The following is a 15,295-nucleotide window of genomic DNA, read 5'->3' on the forward strand; positions in this document are numbered from 1 at the left end:
CCATTACACTCCAGCCTGGGCAACAGAGTCAGACCCTGCCTAAAAAATAAAAAATAAAAAAGATGAATATATACCTTTAAAAAATAAAAAATAAAAAAGATTAATATATACTCACAAATAAGTCAAAATGGGTGGGAAACCTAAATAAACCTAAAGCTATACAACTTTCAGAAGAAAATATGAGTAAATCTCTGTGACCTTGGGTTGGAAAAAAATTTTCCTTTTTCTTTTTTTTTTTTTTTTGTGAGACAGAGTATTGCTCTGTCACTTAGGCTGGAGGGCAGTGGTGCCATCTTGGCTCACTGCAACCTCTGCCTCCTGGGTTCAAATGATTCTCCCACCTCAGCCTCTGGAGTAGCTGGGATTATAGGCATCTGTCACCATGCTCAGCTAATTTTTTTATGTTTAGTAGAGACAGGGTTTTGCCATGTTGGCCAGGCTAGTCTTGAACTCCTGGGCTCAAGTGATCTGCCCACCTCAACCTCCCAGAGCACTGGAATTACAGGCATGAGCCACCGTACATCGCCAGAAAAATATTTCTTAACTATAACACCAAACAATACAAGAAAAAGAATTGATAAATTGGACTTGGACTTCACCAAAATTTAAAAAGTTTGCTCTTCAAAATGAACCAAAAGACAAGCTCCAGAATAAAACAAACATATACCTAATAAAATATTTGTCTCCAGAATATATAAAGATTCTTACAACTCAATAATAAGGAGATAATTAACCCAATTTTAAAATGGATATAAGTGAGAGATTGAGGCTGCAGTGAGCTATGATCATTCCACTGCACTCCAGCCTGAGTGACTGAGCAAGACCCTGTCTCAAAAAAATTTTTTTTAAAAGGGGGAGGTAACATTTGAATAAATATTTCACCAAAGAAGATATAAGATGGCCAATAAACACATGAAATGATGAACATCATTAGTTACTAGGGAAATGAAAATTAAAACTATCATTTGACACCCTCTAAAATGACTATAATAGAAAGACAATCAATAATAGGTGAGGATGTCAAGAAACTGGAACTCTCATTCATCGTTGATGGGAATGTAAATTGGTGCAGCCATTTTGGAAAACAGTTTTTACAGTTTCTTAAAAAGTAAATTTATCATATAACCCAGTGATTCTGCTCCCATATAGCTACTCAAAATAAATGAAAACCTGAGGTCACTCAAACACTGCATGTAAATGTTCATAGAAACTGTATTCATAGATGAAAGCTAGAACCCCAAAGCTAGAAACAACCCAAATATTCACCAGCTGCTGAAGGTATAATCAGAATTTCACGTACTATACATGTATTGATAAATGTATTTTTGTTTGCATTAATATTTTAATAGATTTTACATATCTATAAAATAGTATTATATTTATGAAGGCCTACAAACTATGGGTTTATTTTAACATATATATAACAAAATGGTCATATATACTTTCTTTTTTTAATTTGTGCAAATGTATGGAGTACATAATCTGGGCTCAGATTCTGGCTGTCTTACTTCTTAGCTCTGTGCTCCTGTGCTAGTAACTTAACCTCTCTGAGTGTGTACTAGTAAAGTATGGGCACTAATGTACCCCTTACAGGATTGTGGAATTAAAGGAGATAATGCTTAGCACTGGAATGGCATAGTGTCAGTCCTTAACAAATTATACCCAATACTATTGTTTGTCTTTTTAGTGTTTTATTTGCAAGTCTAGTTTTTCACTAGTAATCATGGTGAGAAGGAGGAAGCATTTCGTTCAGTGGAGAGAGACACCTCTCTGTACTTTCAGCTCTCTGACTTCTGACGTTTCACTTAATCTCTCAATGCCTCAGTTGCCAACATCTATAAATGAGAATCATGTTATTCATCTCACAGGATTTATGATTAGAAAAACTTATTAAAGTGCTTTGTAAACTGCAAAGTACAATAAAATTATGAAATATTATATTATTATGACCTTCTGTCCCCATCAGTAGCACCCACAGTATGTTTACAGAAGAACCAGAACAACTACCCATGGAGTACTGTGGAGACATTTCTCAACCCTAAGATTATAATGAAAAAATCTTTTCATGGCCATGGTGGTGGCGGCAAGTCATTTTCAAAATAAATTGTATTCCCTTGTTGTCTGAATACAAAGTGAGAAGAACTATGTTACTCCTTATCTGAAACACTCTCTGCCTGTCCTCATGAGCTATCAGGCTCAGCTAAATATGGCCCTGGCCAGTATGTTAATAATCCCCACTGGTTCTGAGACCTCCATCCACCACCGATGTGACATTCTTTGTGTTCAAATGTCTAGCTGACGTCTGATGCTTAAAACAGCCCATGCTTTCACCCCTCTCTGCATTGTCACAGCCCTGTATCACCACTCTTAAAAGGCTCCCGCAGCCACTCCTAGCACCAGTTGTTGACCAGTCTGCCACTTGCCTCCCTGCCTGCTTCTGGCTGCCTTGAATGCCTGGTCCTTCAAGCTCCTTCTGGGTCTGACAAAGCAGGGACCATGTCTACCTTTGGCTACCGAAGAGGACTCAGTAAATATGAATCCATCGACGAGGATGAACTCCTCGCCTCCCTATCAGCTGAGGAGCTGAAGGAGCTAGAGAGAGAGTTGGAAGACATTGAACCTGACCGCAACCTTCCCGTGGGGCTAAGGCAGAAGAGCCTGACTGAGAAAACCCCCACAGGGACATTCAGCAGAGAGGCACTGATGGCCTATTGGGAAAAGGAGTCCCAAAAACTCTTGGAGAAGGAGAGACTGGGGGAATGTGGAAAGGTAGGCTCTCGGGACTTTTCACTGGCTAACCCCACCTCCCCATCACCCCATCCCAAACCTAGACACTTGTTTTCCCTAACTTCTCAATTCTAATCACTTGAATTTTTCTAGAACCCATTTATACTTGCTACTAAATCATTTTTCAGGCTGAAATAATCATGTAAATGCTATGGTCACCCAATGGATCATAATATGTAAAATTCTTAATTGGGGCTCTTTGATTACAAATAGAAAGCTCAAGAGGAAAATAATTCACAACCAGTCTATGGGATTCAATATTTTGCCAAACATAAGTCTTGTTGGAGCTATAAGTTGGTAATGTTCCTAAGATATATGTGTGCGTATAACATGTATACATTTTTTTTTCAGTTAAGTACATTTGTTCTCTCCTATAAAGACAAAAGTGGGAACGCTGGTTGCTTTGACTGTGATAGTAGCTATGGTGAAATAGTTCTGTTCCAACACCAAGAAGTGTGGGGTGGTGGGAAGTACATGACACTGAGAGTCACGGGGCCTTGTTACGAGTCCCTGCTCTGTTCCCATGTTGTTAGACCTTGAACAATCACTTCAGGGTTCGCTTTCCCTCTGGACATCGAGGGAGTTAGAGACAGTGTTTCTTTTGTGAATCAAGAACCCCTTTGAAATTTTGATAAGTTATGAACCATCTTAAAATAGCCCTGGGTTTGTGCAAAATACACCAACTTTTGCATAGAATTTCAAAATGATAACACATCCTGAAACCCATCTGAGGACTCAGGGGCAGCACAGCTCTATAGATGATCTCTAAGATTTCTGTCTCCTTTACAATGGTGATCCTGAGATTAGTAAATGTGCTTATATCAGAGCTCAGGTCTGTGAATCTCTTGTGTACTGCCCAGTAAACAGTTACTTTGAATTTGCCAAATGAGTCATTACCAGCAGGAAGTCCAAAAGATTACTATTCTCTGGGAAAATAGTAATGATAATAAAGCGTCCATATAACAAAAAAAATTCTTCCGGAATTATGGAAGAACAGAGGTCAGGAGAAACAGTTTAAAATCCTTGCACTCTGTTAGAATCATCTAAAGTCAAAATGGCCTAAAGCCAATGGCAAGACTTCCACGGTACTAATCTAGGGCTGTTAGATGATCTTGATGATAGGGTTATGTGGGCCACAATTGCAGCAAGATATGTGTGAGTTTTGTCCATGTCAATCATTGCAGGAAGGGCCACTGGGATCCGGCCAGGGTCTGCCAAGGCCATGGTACTGAGCAGCTAGAAGGGATGTGTTAGAAGGAAGGACACATACAAGTCAGTACTTGGGCAGGTCAATTCCTCCACAACCATTGTTTTCAGAGGGAATTTTTTTTCTTTGGTGTGATAATGAGTGTCAAAATAATAATAACATTATTATCACAATTATTTAAAACTCTAATAAAACTGGCCGGGTATGGTGGCTCACGCCTGTAATCCCAACACTTTTTTGGGAGGCTGAGGCAGGGGAATCACTTGAGCCTAGGAGTTCAAGACCAGCTCTGGCAAATAGTAAGATCTCATCTCTAAAACAAACACACAAACAAAAAATAATAGCTGGGTGTGGTGGAACATTAGCAAGTGGTAGTCCCAGCTGCTCAGGAGGCTGAGGTGGGAGGACGGCTTCAGCATGGGAGGTTGAGGCTGCAGTGAGCTACGGTTGTGCCACTGCACTCAGCCTGAGCCACAAACCGAAACCTTGTCTCATTAAAAAAAAGAAAAAAAAAAAAAGAATAAAACTGTCTCAGAATATCCAGGCTATACAACCAGTATATCAACAATCCAACAAAGACTTTTTAATGTCACAATGTGTGATAGTGGTGGAAGCAAAGGGCAAAACCTGTCGTCAGCCGGACGAACCCACCTGATCCTGCCAAAGGTTTTGCTGATCCCTGCTAATGGCTTATTAGCTCAATTAGAGAGGCTGCTGTGTTGATGGACTTCAGTTCCTTTCTAGGCTAGTTAACTTTTCTCCCAGTACTTTCCCTGCTGGCCAGCTCTCTGTAGTTGCAAGGCGTGACGAGCAGGAGCTTGCTGATGGAGGGTGCAAATCCAATTCCCACAACAGGAAAACTCTTCACACAGCTGTGGGGTGGCTGGGGGAGCAAGGTAGATGCATAAGTGAAGAGCCGTAAAGTAGGGACCCTGAGAAAGAGCGGAGGGTCTTGATTGATTATCAGGCGGCTGGCTCTGTAAAGGCTTACAAAAAGCAGATGCAACACCTGTTGAATTGCAGCCTTTCTGCCCACCTGGGCTTACACAAACTTACGCCACATTGGCGCTCCCAGAGACCCTAGAATCCCAATGGTCTAGCTTCCCTATTGACAGTGGTTAAATCTCAGTACAGGTGCCAATGAGTTTCTCCCATTATCTCACTTCATTCTTAACTTTCTGCACTGGAGAACTGAGACAAGGCGAGGTTAAGAAATTCATTAGAGGTTAACAGAATTGTTAATTACATAGATCTGAAAATTAAAGAACATTTCAAAATTGTGGGTGCCTAGTCAGCAGCATCAGCATTACCTGGGATCTTCTTAGAACTGTAAATTAGAGCGCTCCCCTCAATCTGATGATTGAGACACTCTGGGGATGGGGCCCAACAACTGGTGCTCTCACAGGTGATTATGATACACAGTAAAACTTAAGAACCGCTCAACTACAGTTACCTCCTGAACAACATGGGGGTCAGGCCAACCAACTCCTGCCCCTGCAGCATCCAAAATTCATGTATAACTTTTGACTCCCCCAAACCTTAACTACTAATAGCCTACTGTGTACCACAACCCTTACCAATAACATAAGCAGTCAATTAACACATACTTTGAATGTGATATGTACGTACATAATAGGGAGGCGATCAGGAGAAACGAACCACCACTCTTCTTATTACCTGATTTGTTTTCTAAGTTTGCTAACATTCCCCTTCTCCTTGTCCAGTCCCCTGATATCTCATCTCCCACCTCCTCATTCTACACCCTCCTTCCCACCTCCATTCTTCAAATAATCAGGTGTAATGCCAAAGCAATGGCACATAGGAAATCTGTCATAAAACAGGCGCCCTAGGGACAGAATATTTTATAAAGTAAGCAAAGTCTGTTTTTTGCATCCCTTCACCTCACCTCTGTAGACACGTTTTCCCCTTCTCTTCTTCTTTCTGCAGACGTCCCCCACCCAGGGTGACTAATCATCTCAGATTGTCTGGGACTGTCTAGATTTCATGACTAAAATCCTAGGGAACCCTTCGCACTCAGGCAAACTGGGAGGGCTTGTCACCTTTTTCCTGTGTCTAGTCCTAACTCTCAGCTGTGGTTAACCAATGTCAACTTAGAGCCATTCGGTAAACAAATAATTATTGAGCTCCTACTACATGCTAAGCACTGTACTAGGTGAGCAAAGCAGACATGGTCCGCTGCTCTCAACAGCTAACTGCTGGGGAAAACAGGTGACCAAAATAAAGAGTGATAGGTACTTTATTGGGGGCGAGTACAATGCTACAGGAATGCATCGGAGGGATAATTGGAGGGGATGTCAAAGAGGGCTTTCTGGGAGAGCTATCATTTAGATGCTATATGATAACTCACAGTTTCAGGTATTACCTGTCCAGGTACATTACAAGGGGAAAACAGATCTTGCAGATAGAGCCAGAGGGTCTTTAAAAAAAACCAAAGGGAATGAAATGTAATGGTGTCATACAAGGCCGTATACCTTGGATTTTGAGACAGGCCCCTTTCCTCCAAATACTAAAACAGCTAAAAATACATACAAACACATGAACACACACAGCTTTACAGGGACTAGAATTATAAGGAATTTGGAGTGGAATGGGGATGAGGAGAAGTCAGCCCACAATTCTTTCCTTCTCGGGTTAATCAGTTTGTTTCACTGCTGGACACGGAAGGCTTCCTCTCTCCCCTCGCATATGCCCGCAGACTTGGCTAGAGCCACACTCTTTTTCTTATGTTGTTGCAGTGTGACTTGCAGCCAGCTGCCACCAAACCTTTCTCTCTCTTTCTCTCTCTCTCTCTCTCTCTCTCACACACACACACACACACACACATAGAGTATCCGTCTCTCTCCCTCCCTGCTCCTGAAGAAGGGAGTAAAAGAGAGTACATTAAGACTGGACAAGTCATCCCAGGAGTGTCTGACCCCTTCCCCAGGCCATCGCTTGGTGCCTGCCACTCCAAAGAGTGGATAACTGGAGGCTATTTTGTGACAGCAACTGGGCAAACAAGCCTGGAGACAAGTGCAGTGTTTTCCAAAGCTAGATCCACATGCCTCAGGCAGCGGGCACCCTTGGGGTGAGAAAAAAGTTGCCAATATAGAGAGAAGAATCAGGGCTTGGAGGACAGGGCAGGGTCCCAGGGCTGCAGAGAAGATAAAGAGAAAGGACTAAAAAGACAGTAGGAGAAAAAAATCAGACTCTGTCAGCAATTTCTAGACCTTTATTTTTGTTAAAATCAGAAAAGATAGCAAGAAAAAGAGAAACAAGGGGTCACTTGGGCTTCTTTGTACAGCAAGTCTTGTAAACAGGAAAGACAAAGATAGAATGAAATTGTGTTTGCCTGAAAGCCTTTCATAATTGATACATGTTAAATAATTTAAGACCATCAGGCTGGGGCAATGGCGTACTTCAAGATTTTCTACTGTTCTCTGCTGTTCCATCCACTTTACTGGTTAGAATCTAGTGGGTGCCAAGGGTGATTACCTTTCCCACCTGGTCTTCTGCAATCTGTCTCATTTAACCCTGGACTAGATAGATTTCAAGGTGAGCTTCCCAAAAGGGTGACCTGAATGTTTCCTCTGCATCGAACTGGGTTTTGACCTCCTGCTGTCCTGAGCAGCAGCCCTGCCTTTAGACTTCCCTTGCCCAGATACGGGACAGCTACAGAGGCAGCTCTCAGGTGATTCAGAGTTCTGAATCCCTGTGCCGGCTCTACCGCAGAGGCAGATCAATGCTGGAGGAGCAAATGACAGCTCTGCTTCTGTCTACACTGAGGCAAAGCCTGGTAGAGAGTGGTTGGCTTCTGTCACATCTGCTATGGATGGCAAATTTGGGAATTTTTGAGCATTAAAAAGGGGAACTCATTAACATACTGTATATTTTTGTTGTCATTTGATTGCTTGAGATGGAGAAATAAGACAGAGTGATTCCAGAAGGGAGGGTTGAATTTGCTACATTGTAAGTAAATGGAGAGTTAACCAGTAAGAGTCGGTCCTCAGGAGGTGGACAAATTTATCAAGGTTTTCCAGAGCTGAAGTTCTGATTTATTTGTTCAGATTGGCAAAATGATTATATAATTTTATTCAGTAAGTTGAATTCTGGATATTCTGAAGAAAACAAGAGAAATGTTTGTAGAAAAAGCTATTGCTCTTTATTGCAATAAAATGTCAGCCTTGGTCATGAGAACTAGACAGATCAGAAGCAGAGGACTGTTAACTTTTTTCATTATAAAGTTATGTCACTTGCCATGTGCTACTTTTGCAAGTTAAAAAATGTACTTAAAAATGATATCATTTTTAAGAAGCTTAACGATGATATCATACTCTTTAGGTTGCAGAAGACAAAGAGGAAAGTGAGGAAGAGCTTATCTTTACTGAAAGTAACAGTGAGGTTTCTGAGGAAGTGTATACAGAGGAGGAGGAGGAGTCCCAGGAGGAAGAGGAGGAAGAAGACAGCGATGAAGAGGAAGGAACAATTGAAACTGCAAAAGGGATTAATGGAACTGTAAATTATGATAGTGTCAATTCTGATAACTCTAAGCCAAAGATATTTAAAAGTCAAATAGAGAACATAAATTTGACCAACGGCAGCAATGGAAGAAACACAGAGTCCCCAGCTGCTATTCACCCTTGTGGAAATCCTACAGTGATTGAGGACGCTTTGGACAAGATTAAAAGCAATGACCCTGACACCACAGAAGTCAACCTGAACAACATTGAGAACATCACAACACAGACCCTTACCCGCTTTGCTGAAGCCCTCAAGGACAACACTGTGGTGAAGACGTTCAGTCTGGCCAACACGCATGCCGACGACAGTGCGGCCATGGCCATTGCGGAGATGCTCAAAGTCAATGAGCACATCACCAATATAAACGTCGATTCCAACTTCATAACGGGAAAGGGGATCCTGGCCATCATGAGAGCTCTGCAGCATAACACGGTGCTCACCGAGCTGCGTTTCCACAACCAGAGGCACATTATGGGCAGCCAGGTGGAAATGGAGATTGTCAAGCTGCTGAAGGAGAACACGACGCTGCTGAGGCTGGGATACCATTTTGAGCTCCCAGGACCAAGAATGAGCATGACGAGCATTTTGACAAGAAATATGGATAAACAGAGGCAAAAACGTTTGCAGGAGCAAAAACAGCAGGAGGGATATGATGGAGGACCCAATCTTAGGACCAAAGTCTGGCAAAGAGGAACACCTAGCTCTTCACCTTATGTGTCTCCCAGGCACTCACCCTGGTCATCCCCAAAACTCTCCAAAAAAGTCCGGACTGTGAGGAGCTGTCCTCTGTCTCCTGTGGCCACACCTCCTCCTCCTCCCCCTCCTCCCCCTCCCCCTCCTTCTTCCCAAAGGCTGCCACCACCTCCTCCTCCTCCCCCTCCTCCACTCCCAGAGAAAAAGCTCATTACCAGAAACATTGCAGAAGTCATCAAACAACAGGAGAATGCCCAACGGGCATTACAAAATGGACAGAAAAAGAAAAAAGGGAAAAAGGTCAAGAAACAGCCAAACAGTATCCTAAAGGAAATAAAAAATTCTCTGAGGTCAGTGCAAGAGAAGAAAACGGAAGACAGTTCCCGACCTTCTACCCCACAGAGATCAGCTCATGAGAATCTCATGGAAGCAATTCGGGGAAGCAGCATAAAACAGCTAAAGCGGGTAAGTAACCAGAGAACAGACACAGGGGCACAGATACAGTAAATGAGTTGTCCTCCATTGCATGGTGGTACCAAAGTCACCTCTCACAATACTTAGCAGTACTTTCAATATTTTAGTATGCAAGAGCAAACACGCCAAGTTTGAAACATTAGGAGCAGGCACAAAAGTGAGCACATTTCCATCTGAGAGGAACGTCTGGGCCGCTTTCCCAGCCTCTCAGTCATATAAGGGCCAGGACCATTTTAAGACACTCCAGGACATACATGTCCCAATTCCCTTAAGAAGAAAACCAGGGAATATAATCTAAATTCCAAAAGGATTCACCACTTGTCAAAAATTTTACCACAGAGCTGTGATTGATTTGATACCTAATTTATAACAGAAAATGTATAACACGGTAACAAAAATTGTTACCATGCAGCAATAATCAACCTATGCTTGAGTTCCTCTCAGAGGATACTGCTAGAGACATATCCTATGGATATTTTTCCCTTATCATGTGTGTTGTTTCATTGAGAGAGAATCCGCTATTTTTGTAGGTGGAAGTTCCAGAAGCCCTGCGATAAAAACGCGACCTTTGGAAGAGGATGAGGAACTGTTCAGTGGCGTTACACAAAATGCATTGTGAGATGTTTCTGAAATAACTTCTTCAATTCAAAACGATCCCTGACTTCAAAAATCATCTCACCCATTACTTCCAAAGAGAATCTTAAGAAACAATCAGCATGCTTCTTCTGTAAATATGAAAATAAATTTATTTTTTATGTTGTGAGATTTGTATTGGCAAGAAGCAGTTAATTTAAAGATACTCTTCCTAGCTCTGGATGTGTTGGTAACTCCGACTTGTAATGAGTTCATGAAATGTGCTGTTATTTTTGTAATCTCAATAAATGTGGATTGAAGTTTTTTCCCTTTTTTTTTAAGCCAAACTAATATTTTTCTGTGACTTGATACATCTGTCAGATTTTTGTAATCTCGATAAATGTGTATTGAAGTTTTTTCCCTTTTTTTAAAAAGCGAAACTAATATTTTTCTGTGAGTTGATACATCTGTCAGGTGTGTATGTAACATTACTGGATATTAAAAAATATTACATTCTCGCCCAAAAAGGGTTTGGGTCCTAAGCATTTGCCTTTCTTTGTTTCCTCTTGTTCAAGAAAATCTGATCAGATCTCTTTCTAAAGGACTGCAAGCAAGAATTTTTTTTATTTTTTATTTTTTTGAGACAGAGTCTGGCTCTGTTACCCAGGCTGGGGTGCAGTGGTGCAATCATACCTCACTGCAGCCTCAAACTCCTAGGCTCCACTGATCCTTCTGCTTCAGCCTCTGGAGTCCCTAGGACTACAGGCATGCACCACCACACCTGGCTAACAATTTGATTTTTTTGTAGAGATGGGGTCTCACTGTGTTGCCTAGACTAGTTTCCAACTCCTGGGCTCAAGAGATCCTCGCAACCGGGGCTCCCAAAGCACGGGGATTATAGGTGTGAGCCAACGTGCCCAGTAAGAACTTTCTTCAAAGTGAGATAAAAAGTTGTGAAAAGATTCCCCAATGTGGTCATTATCATCTTAGATTCATGGAGGCTAGACCCAGGATGGAGCTGATGTTTCCATATTTCAAGTCCCATAGATACCCAGATGTCGATTCAATCATTTGTTGTAAAAATGAACGATCTCTTGAAGGAATAAAATTGAAAAGAAGTTTCATGGTAGGAAGGAAATAAGTGCTAGAGGAGTACTGGAAGATAAGACCCCTAAATTCAAAGCTACATTTTGGCTGATGCTAAGGATGATTGAAGTCGCTCTTTGAACTCTCTTTGGATAAGCCTTAGTCTAGTGGGTCTCTACACAAATCACAACGATGCCAACATTCACAAAATAGACATGGGGACATGGGGCACACGCATTTTTTCCAGCTATCCTTCTACCTCGTCACTCAAGAAGTGTCTGAATTCAAATAAGAGAAAGACATACTGAATTACCTTCACTTCACTCTAGTGCTCCACTCTAATTTATGAAAGTTATAAGTCCCTTTAAAGTCCTTTGTATTAACTATGATTAGCGATGTATCCTTTGTGTCCTACAGATTATAACAGTGGTCTTGGCAAACTCTCTGGGTCACCCAGTAAATAATTGTTTGCTTCAGATACAGAGCTTTGGATTATCTCCAATCAAGAAGATTGTGTTTCACTAGAAAATCTCTCCCATAGTCCTTCAGCCTGGCTCTTTGAATCTGTTTCTGCTGTTCAGCCATTCTCTTACAGAATAACAACTGACATAATCACTTAAAAAGGATCCCAGTGGCCCATGAGCTAGTCGGTGCCCTGATTCCATGTGAGAGAGGGAAGGTGACTGATATTTTCTGAACTAAGTTGTCTCATGTTTTCACAACAATATTAAAAGGTTCTATTGCAATTTTATAGATGAGTAAACTGAGGTACAGAGAGGGTAAGCCTGTTGTCTCTGACTGTGCAGCTCATGCTCCTTTTGTGTCACTGTACCTCTCTTCTTCCATCCAGACTCAACCTCCCAAGGTTTACTGTTCTTAGAACAGTGGAGATCTTTATTTCCCTTGGTAGAGACGTCACTATTTTCACCTCGTGTTCAAAATTACATTCATTCTTGTTGTTCAAGGAAATAAAATGTAAAATGTAGGTTTTTAAAACGCATGTATGTGTGCAGGTGTGTGAATTTAGAACAGAAAGCCAAGGCAGGCGTTCCCTTCCTCTGACCCTGTGTGTGCATGAAGACAGGGCTCTTCTAAGTCAAAGGGTTGTGAGAGGTGAACAGTTTCCACCTCCAGTCTGATGAGGCAGAGGAGCAAAAGTTTGCTGATCAACTGGGTCATTGATTAAACCATGTGGAGATCCCAAGAGCGGGATGTGGCAGCCCTCCTGAATAAAGAGGAAAAGGCTAGTATGAGTATTACCAGGAGCTGGTTGGGTTGGGGAGACTGGTCAAGCCTTCTCACCAGAAGCAAGTGATGAGGAGATACGTTTTCTCCTTTGCATTTTAACAAGCTGCCTTATTGTGGCTTTCTGTGCCGTAAGAGAGACCAACATGTACTTACTAGGGACTTCACAAAGTTTAAATGAAGATACAGGCTCTCACATCAATCTAAGAAACAAAGTGATAAAGCACATAATAAGACAAGTATAATATGGTCAGATTCTAAGCGGGCACATTTATCATTATGAAAAAAGCATTTCTACAATGCGTTCAGAATCCGGTACTGTAAACATGAGAAGTATTATGATGATCATTATTCAGCACAGAATGGGGATCCTGGTCCATCCTCCCTGGAAACTCATAGAGCTGATATGAAAACTAATTAGTTCATCCTCTATAAAGAGCTTTCAACTCACTGGGAGAGAGACTGTCCAAGAGCAGATGAAGTGTTTAGGCTGTGATTAATGTGGGCATGTTAATCTCTAAAAGTACAGCTCAGTACAGCTCATCCTGATTTGAAACAGAGCCAGGATGCTGAGTCCCTCTGCTTCATGAGCCCTGCTGCCACAGGTATTTAATAACTCGGTGTCAGCAGGATCTTGATTTAATACCTGCCCTGAGACTGTTGCTACCACTGGGTGAAAGAAAGAGGTAATTACAGGCTGCAGTGTCCCTATGCAGACGCCCTAAAGACGGGTAAATCAATATGCTCTTGAAAAGATCTCATAACTACTTCCTTTCTCGACACAGCTAAAGCTGCCTCTTCCTTGTTTTTCTGAAGCTCTTAAGGTGGACTTTTATTTCCATAAATTGCCAAATGTATGATATAAAAGACTACAAATTGATCTAAAACTTACAAAACTCAGAAATATGGCAACAATATTGGTGCACTTAACAATCACAGATATTTTCTGAATGCCTTCTGTGTTCCAGATACTCTTCCAAACACTGGGGGTAAACAGTGAGCAAAGGCAATAGAACCCCTGTCCTCATGTAACTTACATTCTAGTGTGAGGAGGAAGCTTACACTGCTCCTTCATGCATTCTGCATTTATTTATCACGTGGCTCCTATGGACAGGGCACTCTCCTCCAGATTGGGGAGACCAAGCTGAATTAGAAAGTGTCTTCTACCTCAGAGTAGTGGGAATTTTAAGGAAACCAACCTTTCCAGAAGTGTAAAAATTTTTTTACTTCACAGGCTGTACAAAAATAACTGTTGGATGGCTTCAGCCTGTGAACCACGTTTTATCATAGATCCCTGATCTACAGCAGACTCTGGATCAAGGAAAGCTTCACAGAGAATATGACACTATCCGAATATTTTTTTTTTTTTTTGAGACAGTCTTGCTCTGTTGCCCAGGCTGGAGTGCAGTGGCATGATCTTGGCTCACTGTAAGCTCCACCTCCTGGGTTCATGCCATTCTTCTGCCTCAGCCTCCCGAGTAGCTGGGACTACAGGCACCCGCCACAACGCCTGGCTAATTTTTTTTTTTCCAGTAGAGACAGGGTTTCACCGTGTTAGCCAGGATGGTCTCGATCTCCTGACCTTGTGATCTGCCCACCTTGGCCTCCCAAAGTGCTGGGAGTACAGGCATGAGCCACCACTCCCAGCCGACACTATCAGAATGTTTAAACAATAAAGTGACCAGGCTAGGAAAAAAAAGTTTCATGGGTGTGGGGATTGGGAAAGACATTTCAATTTGAGGAAAAAGGCTAGTATAAAAAATGGTTGGAAACCATACGATTTGACGTCATTCTGTAAAAAACAATTTGGTAAAAAGTTAATATTTTAGTTTTTTTTTCTAGTATTGATAATTTTGGTGGACTAAGAATATAAATATTGTGTAGATTCTGTATGTCCTTTTCTTTTTAGAACTAAAATAGCATGTGATCATTAAGAAGAATCAGAACATACATATAAACAAAAGAACATAAAGAACCCCATTATCCCCTCCACACGGAAGAATTACTGATAACTCTTTAGTGCATGTCTTTTATTTAGTTTTTTAATTTTTCTGAGACTCGCTCTGTCACCCAGGCTGGAGTACAGTGGCACAATCTCGGCTCACTGCAACCTAGGCCTTCTAGGTTCAAGCGATTCTCATGCCTCAGGCTCTCAAGTAGCTGGGATTACAGGCATGCACCACCATGACTGGCTAATTTTAAAAATATTTTTAGTAGAGACGGGGTTTCTCCATGTTGGCCAGGCTGATCTGGAAGTCCTGGCCTTAAGTGATCTGCCTGCCTTGGCCTCCCAAAGTGCTGGGGTTACAGGCATGAGTCACTTGTGCCTGGTCTAGTGCATCTTTAAAAATTCTTCTCAATACATATTTGAACACATACATAACTATTTTTTTCTTCAAAAAGAAGATAGTTTACATACCGTTAAAATCCTATTTTATTTAAGCAATTTCAAGAACTGTTGGATATTTAGATTATTTTGATTCCTGTCTCTGGTGTTACACACTTTGTTTGTCCCAGCTCTTCCCTTACTATTTAGCTATTGTAACTTTTAACTTTTCCAAAAGCCCTTAGAAGAAATGATTGGCTGACAAACCACAGCTAAAAAGCCATCTCCCACATAGACTAGAGTTGTGTGGCATCATTGTGGTATACCAAAACTGGAAATTAGGTTCCAATTAAATTGTCATGTTTACCAAGTTTCTGACAGAC

General features: G+C 41.5%; 1 protein-coding gene across 2 annotated transcripts; it reads left to right on the plus strand.

The window, feature by feature from the left end:
- Positions 1-2,339: 2,339 nt before the first annotated feature.
- LMOD2 (leiomodin 2 (cardiac)) lies at positions 2,340-10,782 on the plus strand. Of its 2 annotated transcripts, XM_011951739.1 has the most exons (4): positions 2,402-2,769; positions 8,336-8,357; positions 8,475-9,673; positions 10,213-10,782. In XM_011951739.1, the coding sequence occupies exons 1-4, from the start codon at positions 2,497-2,499 to the stop codon at positions 10,237-10,239; spliced, it is 1,521 nt and encodes a 506-aa protein (XP_011807129.1). In that variant the 5' UTR covers positions 2,402-2,496; the 3' UTR covers positions 10,240-10,782. The 2 variants fall into 2 exon arrangements, with proteins under 2 accessions (XP_011807128.1, XP_011807129.1); XM_011951738.1 differs by having other exon boundaries at positions 2,340-2,769; positions 8,336-9,673.
- The last annotated feature ends 4,513 nt before the right edge of the window (positions 10,783-15,295 follow it).

This window comes from Colobus angolensis, unplaced genomic scaffold, assembly GCF_000951035.1.
Source record: "Colobus angolensis palliatus isolate OR3802 unplaced genomic scaffold, Cang.pa_1.0 Scaffold326, whole genome shotgun sequence".
NCBI lineage: Eukaryota > Metazoa > Chordata > Mammalia > Primates > Cercopithecidae > Colobus > Colobus angolensis.

Excerpts from the sequence above, each read along its gene's own strand:
- LMOD2 (XM_011951738.1), top strand. The coding sequence starts at position 2,497 with ATGTCTACCTTTGGCTACCGAAGAGGACTCAGTAAATATGAATCCATC. Across the intron at positions 2,770-8,335 it reads GACTGGGGGAATGTGGAAAG|GTTGCAGAAGACAAAGAGGA; the intron begins GTAGGCTCTCGG and ends CATACTCTTTAG. Across the intron at positions 9,674-10,212 it reads GCATAAAACAGCTAAAGCGG|GTGGAAGTTCCAGAAGCCCT; the intron begins GTAAGTAACCAG and ends CTATTTTTGTAG.